Source organism: Ptiloglossa arizonensis, chromosome 12 (genome assembly GCF_051014685.1).
Source record: "Ptiloglossa arizonensis isolate GNS036 chromosome 12, iyPtiAriz1_principal, whole genome shotgun sequence".
Taxonomy (NCBI): domain Eukaryota; kingdom Metazoa; phylum Arthropoda; class Insecta; order Hymenoptera; family Colletidae; genus Ptiloglossa; species Ptiloglossa arizonensis.
Window position 1 is genome coordinate 1,597,734 of NC_135059.1, and position 23,010 is coordinate 1,620,743.

The 23,010-nt window shown below is 47.8% G+C and overlaps 1 protein-coding gene across 5 annotated transcripts in view; it reads right to left on the reverse strand.

The window, feature by feature from the left end:
- Positions 1 to 23,010, reverse strand: part of Pdm3 (POU-domain protein pdm3) — a 218,128-nt gene that overhangs the window by 181,109 nt on the left and 14,009 nt on the right. For all 5 annotated transcript variants that reach the window (XM_076324154.1, XM_076324150.1, XM_076324152.1 and 2 more), the window contains exon 2: positions 18,473 to 18,768. In XM_076324154.1, coding sequence (XP_076180269.1) covers positions 18,473 to 18,739 — 267 coding nt within the window. In that variant the 5' untranslated portion in view covers positions 18,740 to 18,768. The remainder of the gene's footprint in view (positions 1 to 18,472; positions 18,769 to 23,010) is intronic.

The following is a 23,010-nucleotide window of genomic DNA, read 5'->3' on the forward strand; positions in this document are numbered from 1 at the left end:
CACATTCGAAAACAATGATACGATTCCGTATAAATAGGATCGCAAATTCATCGTCGATGCGTGTCCCGGATATTACGTTACATCCTCTAACCTAATTCAGAGGGAACCGTGATCGATTTTTACAGCCCAGTCTCGGGGTCTTCTTATCGTTCGAACACGTACGAATGATTAAAATTCTATGGGTTTAATTTCGAATAATTTGCGACTTCCTCTCAGCGTTGAAAAACGGGGTAACGTTGAAAATTAACGAGAAAAAAAGCAAGTAGAAGCGGAGAATTTTGTTACTTTAAATTTCGTTAAACCGAGAACGCGTTAAACGTTTCGCGACACGTGACGTTACACTCTATCGTTCCTCTTCGTTTTCGAGTAAACGCGAAACAGAGCGAGAGTCGCGCGACGCTTCAAATTAATACATCTCTGGGAACTTTTATATCACCGCGTAACGATATAATTTTCACGAATCCCTCTGGAAAAATATAAATTGTATTCGTAGATATCCCGATCACGTTGTTGCGAGTAAAAACCGCTTACAATGGCTGAGTATCCTGCGAACGGTATTATAAATAATGAATACGCTCCGGTTGACCGGTGCTTTTATTTTTGTTTTCTTTATCGATCGCTCGAGGAACGAACGAAAGATACCTGATTATGTTACGCGGGAACGATCGTCTTGCGAGGCCCCCGAGGAAAATTCTTTCGCGAGGTGTATTCGAGTCAAGGGTACGTTAACGATTCCCCGAGACGTATCTCGGAGCGTTTCCCGGCCAATTCGAGACTGGAATTCCCTTACGTGCGGTAGAAACGGTTACACGTCCCTGTGCCAGCGAACGCTGATCGATACCCAACGATCGAACTTCGTTTACCACCGCGCGTTACTTCGCAAATTTCTACGGGAATGTTCGTTTTTGTCCGCGTGGTCCGCCACGAATGGCGATTTAACTCGTCGAGCCGAAAATTTGGAACTTGTTTTCACGCGAATTCGTAGATCGGTTCGGTGGAGGCGCTCGAAGAGAACAAAAGTGTCGAGCATCGCCCGATAGGCTGGAATGGAAACGGTTCCACCGTGCGTCCTGTTTATCACCGATTCGCCATAGACTCCGTTGCGAGTCTAAATATCCGCGGAGCGCAAAGTGAACGTTTCGAGAACGCAATTACCAACATTGTGCTTCGAGCGCGCGGAAACGAGAAGAAGGAGGGCGTAAAATGCGCGGGGACGAGACGATTATTAGAAAAATTCGTCAATGCCAGGGAAGTCGGGAGACAAAGGGAAAAAGGACGTCGTTGGAAGTTCCTGTCCAGCACCGAACAGTCGGCTCGTCACGAGGACAGAGACAGGCGGCACGAAAGCAGGGAGCAAGGTGTTAGTCCGCACGGAATTTCCTACGCTTGATGCCGGATACGAGGCTTAATTGCACCGCCACACAATGTAAATATTCCGCGTCAGTTAACCGCCGTCCGCGTACACGCACGCGCGGTACGCACGCGTGTGAATGAAACCGACCACTCTGTCATCTACGGTAATGCCAGTGTGTCATCGCTCGGTAGCGCGTTATCGTCCACAATGAATCCTTGCAAACCAACCTTTTTATTCCTCCCTCCCGAGGGTATCTGAGCAAACAGCGTAATATAGATGATTGCACAGCCATGCCGATGACAAACACTAAAAATACGATGATTTAGGGCTCGCCCGGCCAGATAAGCTCCACCGTGAACCGCAAGATCGGAGTATTGCATATTTCACGCCGCGTTGAACGCTATGCGTTTCCTGTCGCGCCGAATCGCGCTTCCCTAACAAATTACCGTTCGTTTTGCGGTTATAGATTGGTCAGAATTCAGTTAGAATTCTGATCGCTGGAACACGGACCCTTGAAATCCACCGATTCTTTCGATTCGACGTTAGAACATTCTTATCCGTGTGAAACTTTCGATCTCCGAATCAAAATTCAAACGGAACTGTGAGCTAATTACAGATGAAAAACTCCTGATCGATCGGTATCGGGAGCGTACTTTGAGTACAAAATAGAGGTTACCTCGATTTACCGCGTGTTGTTCGAATTTGTTTCTCAAAGCTTCCCGTCTACGCTCGAACGTCCTTAAAAAAGCCATCGTTAAAAAATACGCTTTAAAGACGTTACTTCGTTTTTCGTCGATTCGAGAAATTTCCAACGTCTTTTTAAGATGAAAGAAACGTTTCGAATTTCAGATTTCGGATGTTGCTTAGAATACGTAATTGCATCGCGACGAACGCTCCCAGTTTGCGGACGATATTCAACCTCGAAGCGGTTTCGAAGCTCGGTTCGATCGTCGTCGGTCTTTTCGCAATTCCCGGTCGAAATATTCGAATCAACGTGGATTTCGAACCACCGAGCCACGAATTTCTCTTTTCCTTCCGCGATGTACCGATAGGGAAGCGCAAACAGTGTGCACAGTGACCCGACCGAAGGAAGTTCCTAATCCCTGTGGCCGGCTAACGTTCAAACCCACGGCGAGCTCACCGAGCAGATAGTTACACCTTCGTGCGGAGATACAGGTAATGCCTGTTTACAGATATCGGAGCAAACATTAATACGAAGTAGTTTCCGCGCTACACCGGAGGATTATGTTATTCTTAGGTGCAGGAACGACCCGTGACTTTACAACGAAATTCATCCCCCAACCCCCTCCCCCTTTTTGAAACACCGCTACTTGTTACTTCAACCGCGATAAGTGGAAACGATCGTTTCGAGAGTAGAAAAGTAACGTCCTTCGAAGGTACGGAAGAAAGAAACCGTGTTAACGCGCAGTCGGTGTGCAAACACCTCGAGGTCGAACCGATCGGTGTATCGACTTTGTCGTTCAAAGGTTGGAACAATCGACAAGATCCGTTTCTCCTCTCGTGGACGGGTATTGAAAAATATTTCTAATCGCAATGCGTCGATTTATTCTCGTCGATACTCGTTTTCGTCGCGCGCTGTGAAAATCGCGTCCGAGATAAATCCACGGGAAAACCGTTCGCGGGAAACACTCGCCACGAATTTCCATGCTTCCGCACGCTCGAATCTTCTCGAAAATTAACAAGAATATTATAACAACGTACGCATACAATTTTTCCATTAACCGGTCCGAGACAGTGACAAAGAGAAATTTGTTTAGTAGCGGTTCGCAATCAACGGACCAATTTCTTACTACTCGGTTTCAAGCCTTCGAGCGAGGTTGAAGACCAGAGATGAAGGATCGGTGCTTGTGGTCATCAAGGTGGAAAACGGGTGGGTGGTACCGGCACACACGTACAGCATCGTCCCTTTCAACCCCGTACTTAGGGTAACCATCTCATTTATATAGTAAAACAGAGTCGCGCAATGGTGAAGCAGGGACGGGAGTTGAGTTTGTTTGTCGAGCAAACGTTTGCCGACGACACCGCCGGACACTGGTGCCTAGCTAGCTCTGGTCCTTGGTACAAGTCTGTCCGAACCACTGAAGGTGGGTCCAGAGGGTGGTGGCAGAAGGGGGAGGGATTTAATACCATCTCCCAGGATGAACAGTGGTGGTCAAATAACTTCACCAAGTGATTCCCTGCGACGGTATTAATGTGTCCAGTCCCTTCGGGCTTCTGCTTCATCTCGAAATGTCGATAATCTAAAGGCGGCACCCCTTCCAGCGTCATTAGGTTCAGTGCTCGAGATTATTCCTTTGGGTCGCGGTTCGTTTGCTCAAAAACTCCTTCAACAATTCCGTTCCGCGCTGCTTCTTCGGCGCGTACAAACATTGCGACTCACTCTTTTATCAAATACCGTAGTTTCCGGACATTTAAATCCCACACTACGTATTATTACACTTTCGTTTATATTCCGGGCGTAATTCCGCGATGAAATTTCGCAACAAAGTCGAAATTATTTCGAAAGACATTTTCACCGAGATCGTTTTTCCTTGAAATTTGTAAGGCTGTTGGATATTTTTTATTCGCCAAAAGCGAATTTGGAGAAAGATTTTGGAACTGATAAGAAATTCAATGGAATTTTGTACGACGTACGAACGATTTTCATTGCCGGATATTTATGCATTTTTATGGAAAAGAAAAATTTTTGCGTTGAAAGGTACATCGAATTGTTGCGATTAGTTTCTGAGAATTTTACGAAATTACGTAAATAGTAACTTTGATGGACGAAAGTTGTCGATTATAATATCTGTCTCTTTCGAACGCATAATTTCATCCGTGGCCTCAACGATTCGTACCGTTCAAGATTCGGATGCAAGAGTTTATGAGTTTCATCGTGCGTCCAAAGAGTCCGTATCGATTCCGCGACGTTTTCGAAAAGTGAAATGCGACGTCGCAGCGAGACGTTGAAACATCGAAACGGTGAAAAGGAGTTTCCTCGCGGGCCGTTCGCGAGGCGTTAACAACGGTAGTTACGATCGTTCAATTGAGCGACTTTGATCGCACGATCCAATAAAGAAGCAAGAAACGAGATTAAATTTGGCGCGCGAAAAGTCGTCGGTCACCGTTCCGCGATTAGTATTAATTGAAAGCTCCCATCGACCCCGGGGGCGAGTCTGACGTCAATTTGAGGAAAGAAACACCTAGTCGCCGGGAGGAGGACAGCGCAAACGAAGATTAAACACGGAATGACGCTCACGATTTCAAGATTCCATTCGTCTTACTCTAAGATCTAAACATCAAGGTCGTAAATCCATCAATAAATCCCTGCGCCCGGCTCCTCGCGGTGACCACATTTGCTTAGGGATAAGAAGCAAAGACAAGCACACGGGGGCGGAGGTGTAAGTCTGTAGGGCAGTGAGGAATGGCTCGGTCTAGCGAGCCTTTAGCCCCGGCTTAGCATGTACTGGAAACACCATCCCCTATCCTTCGTGTCGGGGCCAAGTTATACCCGCAAACAGTCGTACATTAGTGCCTGCAGGAGTCCTGCAGGATTTATAAGGGGCGCCCGCGGGCGCACAGAAGGCTATGCGGCCGTCTCTCGATGGTTAAAACTAGAAGAGACGGAGGGATGGGGCGAGAGATCGGCTGTGTGCAAGTATCACATGGGAGAGAGAAAGAGAGGAGAGGTACGAGGTAAGGTGAGACGACGCGAGAACGAGTCCAATCGAAGTGGAAGGACGACGGAGCCAACCTGGGAAAGGGTGATCTCCTCGCTGGGTCTCGGTTCCCTTGGAATACGAGAATATTTACGCGCGCATCTAATACACCGGTCAGTTTATACGCTACGGTGAATTTTCCCTCTTGCCTCGGACTAACCTGAATTTCTCTACAATTTACAAGGGTTAATGCAAACACTCCGCCCGTTGTAAACGAAAGGTTACGCTCGCCGCGGGATTACATGGTCGCGAGCGCGAGCGCGAACGCGAACGCGAACGCGATCGCTTCGCCGCGAGCTGCTCGAAACGACGCTGCGTCGTCGTTCCCTTCGATCCGATTCATTACGGAAAAGGATACGAACGCATCGTCGGGGATTATCGTATCGGTCTCGTGTATTCGTTCGAAACTCCGCGGAAACTCCGGCTCGTTGCCGAGGTTTAACGAGCAATTGGCAGCCAGTAGGAACGGGCTAAACATCAGGGACGAGGTTCAACTCGGAGTCTCTAAGAGTTCAGTTCGGTACGTGAGCACGTCGCCCGAGGGTTGGATCGGCCGCGGAAACAAGATGGGGGCTCGGTCAAGGGGGTTGGTCGGGCCGAGGGGAGGTCCGTCGGGTGGGTGGTGGTAGCCAGTGGTCAGCACACTTGGCCGACCCTACTTCGCTAACTAGTTTAATGATATATGTTGAGCTACAAGCGCCTTGATTAATCGTTAACTAATGTTGGACCTCGTAGTGCACCACCACCACCGCTATCGCCGGCCAGCAACACCGTGCCACGCCGCGAATACGGAAGGGAGCTATGACGAGGAAGAGAGAAGAAGGAGGAAGGTCTACGCCGCACCGCAGCGCAGTCCTTACCCGACGTCGAATCCACGGGACCTAAACTCGAACGTGGTCAAACAGAAATCTAATCTCGCTCAGCGTATAATTTGATTTATGACTCGCGACCCGTTCGACCGTGAACGCCGACCGAAGAAAAAAAGCCAAGGGAACGAGTATCTAGGCGCTGCGAAAGAAGGGATCCGAGTCACCGATGCAATTTGCCGGAGTGTCCGTCGTCCTCGGGGATAAGAGCCAACCGGGGAGAGGGTACGGTCGTACGCAAATTTACGTCTCGCGAGAGACGTCCCAAAACCCCTTCAGCCTTCCTCGAATTGAATTAACTCGGCGTCTTCCCCCGGCTCTATTCCTGAGCTCCGCACGTGGAACATTGGTCATCCCTAATTCGCTTATGGCCCTCGATCAATTAAGTCGTCGGCCATTCGCGCAAATCCCGATGACCCTTCCGCACATCGTCCACTCGTGGACGAAGACACCGTGTTGCTTTGCCCGTGGCCGTTCGACTCTCTACTCCGTTTCTGGAACCTTCTCGATTATCGTCCCCGAAATGATCGAACACCGTAACGTTTCAACGACTTTTAACGAGTACTTTAATTACGTCGAGTGGAACGGAGTCTCGGTGGTTCGCGGACTCCCCGATTCGAAGTAACGAAGACTCTTCTCATCGAAGACGAAGTTCCACTTCGACCGATCGAACAGCGACAACGAACCGAACTCGAACGCGATGCACGATGACGCGCTATTCGATAATAACGAGAACCGATACAATAAAAGGAACGAATCCCAGAAGCGCGTTTGTATTTACTTATTTTCTTGTCAACTGTTCCGTATTCGACGCGACCACTTGCAAAGTCCAATGTACTAAATCGACTCGAAACGGTCCAAAGTAAAAAACTGGTAAATCAGGCTCGTTGAAAATCAGGCGATCGAAATTGAATATCTTTTGTCACGTATTACGATACGACCAACGCGTAGAATATAATTTGTCTATTCGAGGCTCTGTTTTCGAAAGAGCGTGCACTCGAGTATCTCGTGGTTGAACGAATCTCGATACAGATTCGGGTGATTATTTACCTCCGTCTACTTAGACAGCGTTTGCAAACAAATTTCTTTTTTTCATATCTGCGACAAATGCGTTACCACCATACGCTCCCGATGCATACGCACGTATTCTCGATTACTCGTTGAATCGACAGAATTTGGTAACAAGTGCGGACACAACGGAATAGTGAATAATGATTTGTGCCGAGATCCGTTCAAGGCGCGCTCGGAGAAAATTGAAAGTCGGTTTTCTCGAAAACAAAGATTTTATATTTTCGACATATTTTTTCGCGTAGAATCGAAATGCGTGTGTGTTCTCGGTTGTACCATCGATATCGAATTGCAAACACCGTTCGAAGTTGAAAATAACGATTCGCGATGTCGTAATTCGGAAGAAACATTAAGGGAACAAGAATAATAGCTATTCGAAAAATATTTTTCCTCGCTGCGCTAGAGATTAACTTTCAGTTGGTACACTTCGGCTACGTATCTGGTATCGTGGGGTCGCTCGTTGTCTTGAATATTAATAGTTGTTCGCGTAAAAGGGAAACAGAGGATTGATCTGAAAACATCGATCAAGAATACGAGAAAGACTTAGCAAACGGAGAATCGACAAACGCAACGATACCAACCGAGTTAATATTATCCTACGTACCTTCGTCGAGAGGAATCGAGAAAGAAATCGTTCATCGAGATCGTAGGGACTTCGAGTTTCGCTAACCGAACGAAGACACTTTCCCGTGAACAAAGAGGCATCCGAGCAACGCGTTGCAGCGATCGGTTCGCATTCGATTAATGCGCCGAACGTCGATCATAATGTGGGGACCGGCGCACGAATATGGCGAACGTATCGCGCGGCTTTGGACGGCGAGTGCTGCGAAGGGGAGTGCCAGAGAGGGTGGCTCAGGGATGCAAGACACCGTGAAATTACCAGCAGAGTCTCCCATCCCCGTGGGGGTGGCTGGGTGGAACGGACTCTGTCCACTCCGCGCCCTTGGACCACCGGCCAACCGGGTATTTGTCTTGTCTCCTTGTTTATGAGATTCAACATTGTTATTTGGCACCGCAACGGAGAGTTCTAGGTACCGTGCGGCCACTAGTTTCCGGCGAGTTTCCTACTTTAAAAGGCCGTGTCGTGGCGCGCGATTGCACCGTGACTTATCCGCGGCTCTTCCTGCTCCGCGATTGTCTTTAATCAAGCCGGAGGAAGAGTTCGCGCGCGGACATGGAAATTTAACCAGGACCGAGGAAACTTTTACGAACACAGAGAACGAGAAAGTCTCGCCTTGTTCTAAGACGAGACCGAATTTAAAGCAACGATACTCGACGCGAACTCGAAGCAATTCTTCGAGAAGTCGCAAACGGTCGATCCGGAGACTAACTCGAGCTCGAGAATGACACCGACGCGACGTTACCAATTCTAAACCGAAAAGAATGGTCGTAAAAGGACATTTTTTTCGAAGCTGAAAGCTGAAACGAAGGTTTCAACGATCGATCCTTTTCGAAAATTCGATTCGAAATTAAACGTTCGTTTCGAAGAGATTTCGAAGAACGTAACGGGTTTCGAAATTTGTCGGATAACGAAAAGTTACGGCGATGCATGGTGCATCTTTGCGAAATCATCTCGAAGGAAGTATAAATACACGGGACAATATCGTTCTACGAATTAGTTGTGCACGTTCTCATCGATCTGGTTGTGTGTTTGCTGCAGCGCCGTGGTGGTCGTGGTAAATTTGTTCAGAGTCGTCAATTTTCAGCAGACTCGATCGATTTAAAACCGGTGCTCGCCACTTTCGAGCGACGAGGAACGCCTTCTTGTTTCTTTCGGACGTTTCGTGTCCCTCATCGACGGTAAACGGAAAATGAACGGACTCTTTCTCCTCGCCGGTAATAGTTGTAACTCGGACGCTCATCAATTTCGAGACATTGCAACCAACGATCGGGGAATCGCGAAGAGTACTCGGAAAGAGAATTTATATATAGTCTATCCACCGTAAGACCACCGATCGATTAGAAAACTTAATTGCGAAACAGGAAATCCTAACCTGCTCGAGTTCTGCTTCGAAACAGTGCAGTCGATCGCCATTGAGAAGCAGGAAGAGAGATCAAACGCTCGGATTGTAATTAGAAGTTTTCGATGCGTTCGAATTAAAAATCTGATTTATATGGAAAGCCGTAACGTTGAAAAAACGTCGCGGCTAATCTCCGTAATCTACAAATTATCGTACGGAAAACACGTTTAATCGAGCAGTTTAAATTACTTAATAATGACCGCGCCACCGTGGAATTCTCTCTACGTGGCATTATCGTTAGGGCAGGCCGCATTTTCAATTAAATATATCTGCAGCAATCGCGACGCCTTATCGTAAGCGTAATACGTTCTCGATTGCGCGGCGAACATCGAACTGGTTTGGACAATGGTGCCATATACGGCCAAGCGAATTGCAATCACGTTTCCCGCGGTGCTTAGCGTTACTCCTCGCAAGATACTGTTTTAAATCAGTCGAGATAATGTTATCCGGCTTATGTTCCGCCTAATCGTCGAATTATCTCGACCGACTCTCGGCTAAGCCCGGCCCGAACGAGCTTCTTTCCTCGCGCGGCTATGCGCCTGGAATTAGAATAAACAAAGGAAACCGTGATAAAAGACGCCGATACGAGCAAAAAGCTACCAGAGGGAACAGGACGCGCGGCAAAAAGTCCACGCAAACGAAACGGAGTACGTTTCGTAAAAGAATTTAGCAACGGCACAGCCTACATTCGAAGAAGATTCTCACGACGATCTTGTAATTGATTGGACGCTCGCAGCGCTTCGTCGGACACAACCGAGAGGGATCGTGGTTTTAATAAGCATTTTCAAATGGATTCCTGGTATCTCGTTAAGAAACGATCTGCGGTTAAACACATACTTACCGGCGCGTTGGTGCCCACGAACACACGCCTGACTGATTATACTAAATTAGATGTCTACATCCGCGCGAGCCACGCTGTAAATAATACGCTCGATGCGTTGGAAAATTTTGCGCTCGAAGACGTAATTCACGCGATCGTGTCCGTACGACGTAATCGAGATGTCGTTCGATGCGAGATTCGATTTGTTGAACAAATTTTAGGTTGCCAAACTCGAGTAACAATAGGTCCGATAGGGGAATACGGACGATCGTCGCTTTATCGCTACTTTGGCCGACGCACAAATTGAAATACTGATCGTAAATTGAAATATTAATAGAGAACTAACACGAATATTAGCTCCAACGATCGAACGGTTAAATAGGGAAAGACGTCGGAGTCTACTTTCGGGAAGAAAGTTGACGTGTCGGCTAGCCGAGCATTACCAACCAGAATTTGGAACGTAGCTGTAGCTCGTCAACAGGCTGGCGAATTAAAAGATTCCGATTCGAGATCCTAGGTACTCGTAGTTTCGGTACGAAACTGTTCGACGGATATACCAATTAGCTCCCAGCTGGGTTAATATGTATTAGATCGGTTAAGTTCGGAAAGACGCTTCGTCAAACGCGAGTGTTCTCTTCTAGGTAGAATGTTAATTACGCGTATAGTACGTAGATATACACGAGGTGTTGGAACCGGTGATCATGCGTTACCGTCGTAAAGTTCCACGATGAACAGGTGATTCAAAGTTATGGAAATTTCTTCCTTCGAAGCTACCACACATCTTCGGAGATTTACTAAATTCCAAAACAAATCCCTTGTTTCCTTATCGAGAAAAGACTACGGGAGATCGAACCTTAACTGGCGCTAGAACGACGTGGTCGATACAAAAATTCAAACATCGCTTTTCCCACCTGTACTCTCGACATACCCGTAAAGACAATAACTAATTGTTGTTATTCCGAATTCGCGATTGTCCACGCTCCAACGAAATCTTGGAAACTGTCGCGGATACGAAGAAGATTTTTGACATTGATCCTTGATGGTTTTCGAAGAATAACTACGGTTAAAGGAATGAACGAAAAGCGGAAAAATGGTTTCTTTTACTTTTACATTGGACAATTCTTGAAACGACGATGTGGAAACTTCTCTCGAACGACGAACAATTTTATACGCGTATCGTGTTTAACGTTGTATACAAATAACTTTTTGACTTTTAGATTTATTGCTACTTTAGATTTATTAGATTTATTTTTAGATTTCTTACCGATGCGCGCGGCGTGTTACTTTAGATTTATCGCAGTTATTTTTAGATACCTCAGAGACGCGTGTACCGTCGTATTACTTTCCATCGAAAGCCATACGAAATTCGATGTAAAAACTATTCTGCGTATCCGATACCATCGAAGAGAGGACCGGAAGATCGGAATCTTCGGATAGTCTCACCCCTTGAACTCGAGTCGTCCCCACGAATCCGCAAAGTTTCGTTAAAATCGGTAGGTAGGGCGAAGGGGACTGTTCGCGGACGTTCCTCGTTAGATCCAGCAGCCTGGAACCCCGTCAACCGTGACGGTGTTCGTTGAATCGCCATCGACGAACGACCGGATCGCTCGAAATCGCGTTATTCCACGGGCACAAACGCGATAATCGTCGATTACGAAAAGAATCGTTCACTCCCGGCGGTGATCCGCAGTCGTCAGCGTGGAGATTGAACGGATGACACACACCGTGAGCAAATTTCCGGGATCGGCCCGCCGCGACGGGAGCGTCGCCCTCAAAGAGCGTCGGCAATTAATTTTACAAGGGCGCAAAAAGGAAGCAAAAAGCGGATACCGGCCCGTGGCCGAGTAGAGTCCGTTCCTCGCGACGATGGGTTTTTATCTGCGCGAGTTGTCAGGCCAACGAGTTCTCCCTCGTTGCCTGGCCACTGGCGTATAATGTCCACCGTCAATATAAGCTGTCGGATGCTTTTTCCTAAATTGACAGATTTTCAATTTAATCAAGTTCCAATCTAATGGAAAAATGCCCGATCTATCGGGGGATGTACTATATGTTCGCCCGGTACGTATAGATACCACCGGGCCGTGCCTAAATGTACGGCAAACGTAACAGAGGGGCCGGATTGAAATAATACTTTTATGTTTAATCGCAATCGAGGAGTCCGCTCCAGCGATTGTGCGGAGCCGCACGCCGATCTCCGAGATTAATCTATTGATAAACATTCCATCACTCCGCGAATAGCAAGCGAGAGAAATAGACGAGCCGTCGGTCGACGGGATATCACCCTTCCCCCTCCAACCCTCTACCGTGTTCTCTCTCTCTCTCTCTTTCACTCTTTCGCTCTTTCGCTCTTTCGCTCTCTCACTGCCCCCGCGCGCTACCACCGTACCAATCGCCCCACCTTTTCGCTCTTCTCGCTCCCTTTCTCTGCCTCCGTTTTTCTACCTTTCCCCCTCCCCGTTCCTTCCTTTTTTTTCCTTTCTTTCTTTTTCCTCGTTTTAGTAGGTTTTCGTCGACGTCGTTCTGCCTGCCTTGCTTTCACGGATGGCGCTTGTCGAGCGCACACCCCTCTCGCCACCCAACCGATCTTTCTCTCTCTGTACCGCCACCGCGATCCCGCGTCGCGTTCATTTTTTTTTCTATTAGCCGAGTAAACCCTCCGCGAGTGGCAAGTATGATTGTGCGTCATAAAATTGGAGATTTTCCAATCCATAAAGCGACGTCCGTCCCGCGGAGATGTTTTATGAATTTCGGAGCTCACCCCGGCTACTCGTCGTTCGGGAGGCAAGGGGGAGGAATTGATTTCCGATCGTCGTGACGCGACCGATTAGGGTCTTCAACGAGCCGTTCGCGGTGCGTCGAATTCGCCACTTGTTCGTTTCTCGGGACGGGAATCGGCCTTGGGAGACGATGTACGTTCCAAACGTACAATCACGAATCTTTCGTTCACGAAGTACGACTTCAATCGAGCGGGTACTTCCTGGCATGGCTCGGACTCGAGTCGGTTATCGATCGAGTCGAAACGAGCGACGGAACTTCCGTTCGCGGTTCTCTCCGCGACTTTTTCCATAATTTCGTCGTTGACCGTTTCGAGTCGCGAGTCGAGGTAACTTGTTTCCTTCGTTTCGGACGACGTTCGATCGAACGGTGTTCCGATAACGGAGATCGTTTCGTATCTCCGAAAGCAGACGGTAAAGAGACGGTCGCGGGATAACCGGGCGGGTAATTCCCGCGGAATCATCGTCTCCGCAGGCCGCAACCTTGGCCCGAGGCGCGGCAACTATCGCAGTAATTGTGAAATTCGATCGAAAGCCGATTGACTCGGTGAAATGAACCACCGAGGTAATGAGATCCGAACGCGAAGTCAGCCGGTTTGCTGCGCCAGCACCCCTCGTTTGCCTTCAATCACTTTCTCGACAGATGCATTTACGGTCCGTGCCGGTTGCCATCAAGGTGGAATGCGCCTTAAGGCCCACCGCGTAGACGGCAGCGCGTCCCGTATCGATCCATCGAGCGCGACCAACAATTTCGCCTCGAAGTCGAAACCCGAGACTCGACTCGACTCGACTCGACTCGAGTAGCCGGTATATAGGCCGCGAACGGTTTTCTGGCAAAGACGAGGAACCCGCCCGCGGAAGGTCCTCGTCGTACGTTCTCGTCGAGATCGTTGAAGGATCACCGGAACAACCGTGACGATGCATCTATCCGCTGTTTAACGGATTCTGATCCGCAGATACGTATCGACGCGCAGCCGATTGCCGCAGTTCTTGCGATCGTCAAAGGCACTCGATGTGTTTCGCGTTGACGTACCGCTGCGCGCGTAGTTATCTAGGGTCGTTCAACGTGCGCGCTTGTTGACTAGTTAACGAGTGGCTAGAAATTGGATGACAGTTGCACTAGTCGCTTTGGATAAATTTATAGGGAATTTGTGCGACGTGGAGTGTCTTCTTGCGTTTCCGCGTCCCCGTGTTCGAGGCATCTAAAAGCGAAAACGGAGGGATACTTCTCTAATTGGTTTCGAACCGCTGTTCTTCGCTGTTCTTCGGGAACGATTCCACCGGCGGGGTAAAGATAGAACGAGAAGACTTTCCCTGGAACGGCGAACACAATTCGCGGCCGGAGTTCGTCGTCGAAAAAAAAACCGACGCAAAAATTTCGATCGTCTCGAAACGAGCTAATTTGCCGCAAGATCCGACCTCGATTCGAATCGGGTCGAAACGAGTTTCGAGACGGGGATCGATGCGACGAATTTTGATTTCGAAATCGAAGAACAAACTGCGAGTATCGATACCACGGATTTTAATTTGCAAATTCACATGTACAAACGTGAAAACGTTAAAACACGTAGAAACACGAATGGAGCGATTTTTGGAAAAAATCAAAACCTATGATGTAACGACAATATACCGTAATCTCGCGAAAGCAAAATGAACAAGAGTGTTTCTCGCAAAGGTGATTCTAATATACGTTCTCGTTACGAATCAGTGAACAAAGATTGCCGAGAAAAGGCCGATGCAACAGACACGAATTCTATTGTCGCCGTAATATTCCCTATACGTTCGTTGCAGCTTCCATCGTACGAGTACGATTGTTCATGGTGAAATATACGTAGCAAATCCAACGACCTTGAAATTTTCTTACCGAATAAATCGTTCGCGCGAAAAATTTGCTAGAATATTTCTAACAGATTGGCGTACGATCGCTTACGATGAAGTGTCAACGATGACTCGCGAATACTGACTTTCCGAATAGGAAAAAGTCAACCGATGACGGTAAATACGATTCGTCGCGGCGGTTCGCGTGGCCGATTCTTCGAAGTCTCTACGATCGCGTACTTGGTTCGATCGCGAACGGCCTCGCGCATCGTACAACGAATCCTTGGAGAATCGACGCGTCTCCGTGTTCCCTTACTTATTAGCGTTGCTCCGTCCATTATTCCCGCGAGAAGTTATTCCGCGATTGAAAAGAAACAGCTAATGACATCGAGAGGATCGTTAAGAACACCGTGATCAAAGGCCCGACGATTTACGATTCTCGAATGGAAGAAGCGACTAGAATCTCGAGCGGGTAAACTACTAGGAACAATCGCGATCGTAAGAAACATCCTCGTCGTGGCGTTCGATCGTGGATCGCGACACCTTCTCGCCGGTACAGATTTTCCTTTCGACGGATAAAAATTGTAAAAGCCGAAACTAACGACACTTTAAACGGTCACGGTGCGAGAGAACCGCCGTGGAAGAACTCGAAGCAGCTTTGACGCGTTAATACGGATAAATAAGGAGATCGTCGTCGGCTATTTCATATTTCATCGTCCTCGCCCTCCGACGCGGAAACGCCAGACGACATTATTATGTATGCTGTACCCTGTTAAGCAGAGGCATTTCTTTTTGCACGGCCGGCACGATACATCCTAGTTCTTTTGCGCGTAAATTGCACGCTCCCTCCTCAGACCCGGCGAGCCGGGCATTAAGTCCATGCGTGGAGTCCAGGATGGATCCTGTGTTTGCCGAGGAGATAATAGTGTAATGGATGGACAGGGACAGCGGACTAACGGATGAGACTGCTGTTTTCGAGACTCTAGTCCGAGACTGCCGCCTCGGTCCTCTTCTAGTGCACTATTACTCCCTTTTGTCGGCTAATTGGCATCATTGTTGTGTATTGTTCAACCGCCAATTGTACGTTTTTGATGCACGAATCAACAGCTGTCCGGGGAAAAGTGCCTTTGTCGAGCTTTAATAATACACCCACCACGTGAATGCGCTAGCGATTAGGATTACAACGACATTAACTGTACCGTTGGTCAACGTATCGACCTATTTCGTTCTTTTATTTCGCGAACATTCGTCGAAATTGCTGCCTCGCGATCTTGAACATCGCCGATCCGGTGATATTCCCCGACCATCCGAGTGAAACCTATTGTTTCGTACGGAGATTCGAGAGTTCCTCGGTAAGGTTCCGCGTAAAATTCGAATATTTTCTTCATCCGGGAAAAACGTACGTAGCAGTTTTCTTTTATTTACCGTTGCAAAGTCGATCGACATTTTTAACGTTTTGCTCCGCGTTGTTTCCAGGTCTTTTTCGGGTGTTTGGAATTAGCATCTTTCGAGGAAGATATTTTCAAAAAATTTTCAAGAGAAACGTTCCTCTCTTATTTTCACGATTCATAAGTACTTTTTACTCGGCTGGAACAATACGTTTTTATACATTTTATACATTTTTTATACAAATTTAGAAACGCGTATCGTCGTTTCTATCGCTACGTCGTTCGATTCGAAGAAAATCTCGATCAAGATTCTTCTTTTACTCTTTCTTCTCCTTTGTTATCTACCGAAACGTAACGACGAAAGGAACGTCGAACTAACGGTTCGTAGCGTATATGGAGTTAGAAACTAAAAAAAAGAAAAATGCCACTAGGACTTGGACTCGAACAACGAAAAACGTCGATCGAAATCGCGAAAGATAAACGATGGAAAATTCCATTCTCAAATTGACGCATCGATCGTGGCAGCGAACAACGACACCGAATCGTGATTAACGCGATTACGTCCTCGACTAACGCCCGGATAATTCCTCCTTTACGATCTGCGCGAAAGATTCCGACTAGCGGACCTCCCATAAATATTAATTCCGCGCGTTACACGCGAGTAACGTCGTTCCAGCGGGCAAAACGAAATCTAGAACGGTTCGTGGCCGTGTAACCGCTCGGCCGTGCTAAGCTTTCGCGGCCGGGGATCGTAATAAACAATTATTATACGCGATAAATAAGATTCCGGTGGAAAGAGAGATCAAAGGCGATCTGACGGGTTGATCCACCGATACGGATTACAAGACTGATAAATGATCGACGTCGGCCCGTTTCAACGGGAGGGGCGGGTTGCAAACTGTGATTAGACTTTACTCCGTAGCTGGAACGCGGAAGTCTTTCGCGCAAACGCTTAGGCAAATGTCGTGCGCGCGAGCGGAGAAGTCGCGGCGCGGCGCGGCGTCGGTGCGGTGCTGGCCCGTTAGAAACTTTGACATTCTATCCGTACGATTTTCCCACGAGTCTCGATCGGTTAACGGGAGCACCCTTTTCGGGCAGTTTCTGGTAATAATCCGTAGCCGTGCCAGTGTTCCAGCCGCTTAATGCACCAACGGACGTGTACCAAGTATGGAGATTAGATTGGCACAACGGGCACTTACGTGTTTCGCGATAACGCCTTTGTCTCTTTTTCTACTCGCGGAACCTCTGATACCAGTCGTAGAAAGCGACCGCGCGACTCGACGCGGTGCAGCGCGACTCGGCGCGGCGCGGCGCGATCGCGTGATTTATGCTACGTATGATTTTCCGCCTAAATCGTGTTCGATCGCGCGACCGATTCGTACGCGAGTTGCGAAACTTGGCGAAAATCCCAAACGAGAAACCCGTGTTCCCGTTCTATCTTACATCTATTAGTTTCGCGGTTGTATCACGTGGGCGTGTGTACGCAGGGACGTGTCCGGGCGCAAGATTTTCCGCTCGATTCGAGGCGGTCGCGTGTGTTGTGCAATCTTCGTAGAAAGAACGAGCTGTACATTGACCCCGTCCATCCACATGGAAGTCGTTCGACACGCTTTGTTTTGTACGTTAATCGTATACAGGTCAGAGAGACCATTGGCCGATTTAGGTTGGGACGCGGCGCGGCAGCTACTTAAGCGGACAATTGGTTGTCATTGACACACAAAACCGTTGGTAACGAGTGCGACGATCGCTTCGACGGAGGGGGCTCTTTCTTGTTGATCATCCGGGACGACTCGCACCCACGGACCTCGCGGAGAATCCTCCGCCTATAATAATTTCGTGCAACGTTTAACAAGGATCGTCGAGCTCGGAAAGCGTCGAATCAACGCTGGTTACGCAATTGGGGCACGTCGTATCGTAGAAACAACGTTCAACGGGGTAAAGGTCGATCTTTCGGGGAAAGACTTCTTCGAAACGGTCGATTCTTCTCGTCGTTTCGCGTGTAAACGCGTTAAAGAACTTTTTCGAACGTTTTATCGTCGCGCGAAAAGCATTTTCCAGACCGTTTGTTCTCTCGGTTCGAATATCTCGTACGGAACGATATTTAAACAGTGAAATCGCAGGAAGAGAGACATCGCGTTGCAAGTACCGTTCAATTTTGTCTCCACCGTTTTCGTCTAACGTCGACAAGATCGAAGGTACAACTCGTTTCGATCGCACGATGCGTAGACATCGGTAAGTATGTAGCGACGCTGTAGTTACCACAGACGATTATAAATATTGAACGGTTATCTACTCGAACAAATCGACCGATACTTCGAAACTCGACGCACGAAATATCTTCCAATTATTTAGATCTGCACGGTTCTATTTCTACAAATTTCTACAAAATCGTAAATTCGCAACGATTTCGAATCCCGTATCGCGGAGATTCGCCGCGGTGTGTCCAAAGAAACGGATCAACCGCGGCGAGGTTAAAATTGTGGGAAAAATTGATCCGGTTCCTCGTGATCGAACGATATTGTCGAGGATTACCGGAATAATTAATCGCTCGACCGATCGAAGTTTCGTCGAAAACTGTTCCCGCCCGATTAGAACGAATCCTAATCGATCGCGAGCAATAGTTCATAGAGATTCATGGACTTACCTCGCTCTTCAGATTCAATGGCACGTCGCAGGGACCATCGAACTCGGGTTCCGTTTTCACCTGATGAGACAGCATGCTGAGGCTGTGCCTGGGCGGTACGGCGGTCGCCAACATGTTGGGATGCGGCAGATGCTGAAGACGAGGGTGGAGATGGGGCTGGTGGTGATAAGGCGGCGACAATCGGGTGTTCAGAGTGCGAAGATCAGCTGGCGGGGAAGCGGGCGCAGCAGTACTGCTCTGTTCCTCCTCGGCCGAACCCTCCGCCATGTCAGCCTTGCATCCCGGGGACTCGTAATCTGCGAATCGACCAAAACTCTCTGAGGACCGATCTAATAGTCGAAATCGCTGCGCGACCCTGTCGTCCCGGCCAATTCCATAATAGCGAGAATATAATTTACGCGTTCGATCCATCGAGGTCGAGGAACATCGCGGACCGACGATCTCGTTCGAAACGACAACTTTTCTTGCGCGAACGTTGATCAAGGAGAACTTCGAGCACCGAGGCGACCAATCTTTCGAGCGCGGTTTCCTTCGACAAAGGGGATGACGAATCTGAGGGTACATTGTAGTCGTGGGAATAGACGAGGAAACACTCGGTTAACACGGACTCACTAATCAACTCGTAGTAACGTTAGCTACTTTGTTTCCATCCATTAGTCAATTGTGACGCGCAACAACAGGCACAGGAAACGTAACGAGAGCACCGGACAATCTCGATTCGTTTTAATACCGTTTAACGGTAAGCGTTTTGGAATTTCTAAAGAAATCTTCCACTCGAAATCGTTCCACCCTATTTTCCATCTAACCGCTCGTCGCATGCGCTCGCACCTAAATAGTGATCGTTCGAGCAAAGTTTTCTTTTCTTTCAATTTTATACTCGCGAAGATGCGTAACGCGGACCCGTTTAATCGACTGTCGAAATTAAAATCGCCCACCAAAGGTACACCGTATTTGTACAATTTAGTTTGCCCGAAAATCTTCGCAACTAATTAACCGAGTCACAGACGTAGATCATAGACTCGCCGTATACATACGTATATTATTATTTCGAGACAGATATTGTTTTTCCTTTCGCTATACGCAACTGTACGCAAGGTTACTCGTCTCGTCGTAACGAACGCTGTATACGTACACGCATACGTATACATAACACGTTCTAAATGCGAAGAAAACGATAACAGTGCCCCGTTAGCAAAATTTTCGAAACTCGATCGTTTCTACGGGCGTTACCTTATCCTCTCGCTTCCTCGACGTTCCGTATTTCCCCGTAGAATTCGGTTCGTTGTTTCCCCGACACCCTGTAGAAACCTTCCGAGCTACGTTCGCGCGGGAAAGTTCCCGTACGATCTCCCGGTGTAGAGAAACAGCGAGGCGAAGGGACGATCGATAGGATTTGAAATCGTCCCTGGCAGGTCGAGAACTTGAAAGGGCGCGGGCGACACGCATAAACACGATACTAATTAAACGCGGGGCCTCCCGCCAGCCGTATCGAAGCGTGGTGCGTGCAGCTGTTAAGAATGCAGACAGTGGAAATTAGAAGGAGGCCCGTTCATCTTCCGACATCAAAGCAAAAACATTTGGTCGGCGGAGAAGCAAAGATAGAAGGGGTTGCAGAGGGAGGGGCGTGAACGTCCCGACGCTTCGAGAATAAAATCGAGGAGCATCGCGAGCGCGACGGCGAACGCGCGCACGCCACCTACGGACACCTCGCGTTGTACGTTCGGTTAATTATTTTTATCTAAGCGGCCCGTTAGTAAGAATTCAAGGGCAATGAAATCACCCGATGTTTCGGGCGGGAGCGGCTCCACTCGGTTCTCGTTCCATGCCGCGGAACCCCAAAGACGCGAGGGTAGGGGAGGTGTGTGCGTGAACCGGGACCGGGAATCCATCGTCGAAGCCCGCGGTTCGTGTACTTGCTGAACGCAACTAACAACATCTGCTTCTATTTTTGCGCTGGCCCGAGTCCAGCGCTTTACTTTTTTAAAAGCCGTGCGCCTATGACGAACGGCTGGATGGATCATCGAGCGGAAGCCCGGGGTAGAGAGAAACGAGCCGGTTATTCTGGACAAATTATTGTCAAAGGGCGGGAGCGCGCACCTTCTCTGCCCGCCAGCTACTTTGTCCCTCATGAAAGGCGTTTTATAATGGTCGTCGTGCAAATATTTCTCGCCCGGTTTTTAAAACGACGACGCGCCCGCTCGCTGGCAAAAAGGAGCTCGACCGCGCCGGAACCCCTTGGCTCCGCGACGATGAGACGCGTTCACGGCTATGAACATCCATCGGGTTTTGATACGATGTGTTACGTGCCATGTAACACGTAGATAATTGTTGCAGTTTCGTTGGACGTTCTCGCGCTTGATCGCGCGGTGAATTTCTGGGAATATCGAGTTTCCTCGATTAATCGCCGCGGGGATCTAATTTGACGACGATCGGTTGAGAAATCATCGCGGCGCGCGGTTAATCTATTCCTGAAAATGGAATGATGGTTCCATGTAGAGAGAGGGGGGAGATACAATATGATGTAACTTGTTACGCGCGACTACGCGGATAGCGTACGAAGACCGGCGAATAGAAACGATTGTAAAATATTAGAGTTGTTACTATTTCTAGAGCTACGCGAAAAGATTTTTAGAAATTCGAGGCTCGACACTGTGGGCAATTCTTCGTAACCGTACGGTGCTTTATCGAATTGTACTTAATCGATCCCTGGTTGGTATCGTCTGGTCATCGATGAAAAATCGATTGCTTCCTTTTTACCGTGCGAAACAATAATGGGTCACGAATGATCCCACGGTACCGAGTATCCGAACGAAACCGTACCGACTAAGGGTTAACGCGCTGCTCGAAATAGTACACGACGATCGAACGCACAGTGTTCGTAGATTCGGTAAACCGGGAGATCGCGAAAAATTGAAGCACCGTGCCGGAGCATTGGAATCACCGTTGGATAAACGAGGTGAACCGCCCGAACGGAAAGAAAACGTCGAAGGGCGCGTTTACCTCGAGAAACGCGAATCGTGGCCATTTCGAACGATCCACCCGTTCCGAATGATCGTTCGTTGACGACCGATGGTCAGTCGTGCCGGCCTTTTTTCCGTTTGCGGTTGTTAATCTTCGCCGGAATGATATTAATCGCTCTAGAGCCGCTTTCGTGAAATTACTAGATGCTTTAACCACCGGCTGTCCAAACCGAATTCGTCCGCAACGATTATTATATCGCATCCTGAGGTATAATGCCGGGTATTCCGAAAGCCGGCCAATTAGTATCGTCGATTTGGATGCTTTAATGAGAGTGCGGTTTCATTAGCGTATCGCATCGCCCTCTCGATCGTGATAGGTGAAACGGAAGGAGGATCCCTCCGACGGGACGAAGAAATCGAAAATGATTACAACCGTGATTGTTCGAGTGTCATTGAGCCTTAATATTTGAAAATTATTACCTTCTCGTTTGGCCTTCGAGAGGCGTCGTGTTTCCGCTCGAATTTAGAAGAGGATCGATCATCGCTGAATCCCGCTCGGAATAACCTTCCACTTTGCCGATTACGAATCCTGTGTTCGTGCATAATTGCGAGTCCGATTCGAAAGTATTTATACACTTCGAAAGTGCTGGAAACTGCCGCGTTTCTTTCGTTGCGCGCTACGAAACTCGAAATATCGTCCTCGGAATTTTTTAATAACCGTTAAAGTTTCAAAATCGGTTCGAGAAAAGTTTATGGAGAATAATTTACACGACGATCGGCAGATTCTCGATAAAATTGCGAGAATCGAAAATATTGCACGGTTGCGTGAACTGTATCGCAAATTCGTCTCCTTGGACCGTTTTATATTTTCATTTACGAAGGAAGAGTTACGCGTCTCGGATCCTAACAGCATCCTGTATTTTTATTTACGAAGGACGACGTTGCCTTCTTTTATTTAAATACAATGCCCTTTTCTCGTCTAAGCAGTCACTGTTATATTTTATAGAATATACAATTCGAAGCATCTTCGAGTTTGTAATTATACATTCGATTAACGCGTTAATCCACCATCTCGTTTCTTAGGATTTACAAGTATTTGTTTTCTATAAATTCTTCTATCGACGAGAGCACCGTTCGGCAACCTGCTGCTATTTAGCTATAATTATCACGATCATCGATACATTTCATTTCCATTGTATTTTTCGTGGCTTAAATGAATTTGGCTAACAAAAACAGGCTACGTACCTTTTTATCTTAGACTTTGTAAATTAGACTTTTGCAATTGTACACGCAGAAGTAGCCAAAAAAGAGGAAAGACCGGGTAATTGTTTTCATTTTCCTCGTTTTTAATATTTGGAAAACTAAACCATCTCTCGGTTACTATTTCAAGCAATCTTTGATTACTCCGATAAAAAAATTAAAAGCAAATTGCTCGTACGTAGTAATAGGTTGCTCGATAAGTTTCGTCGTTCGATAAGGAATGGAGCTATCGGATTCGTCGTTTTATCTTTCTAAAGATGGTACTACCGTTTGATGAACACGTGTGAAGTTTCGTACAGATCTCTCGACTCGTTCGTA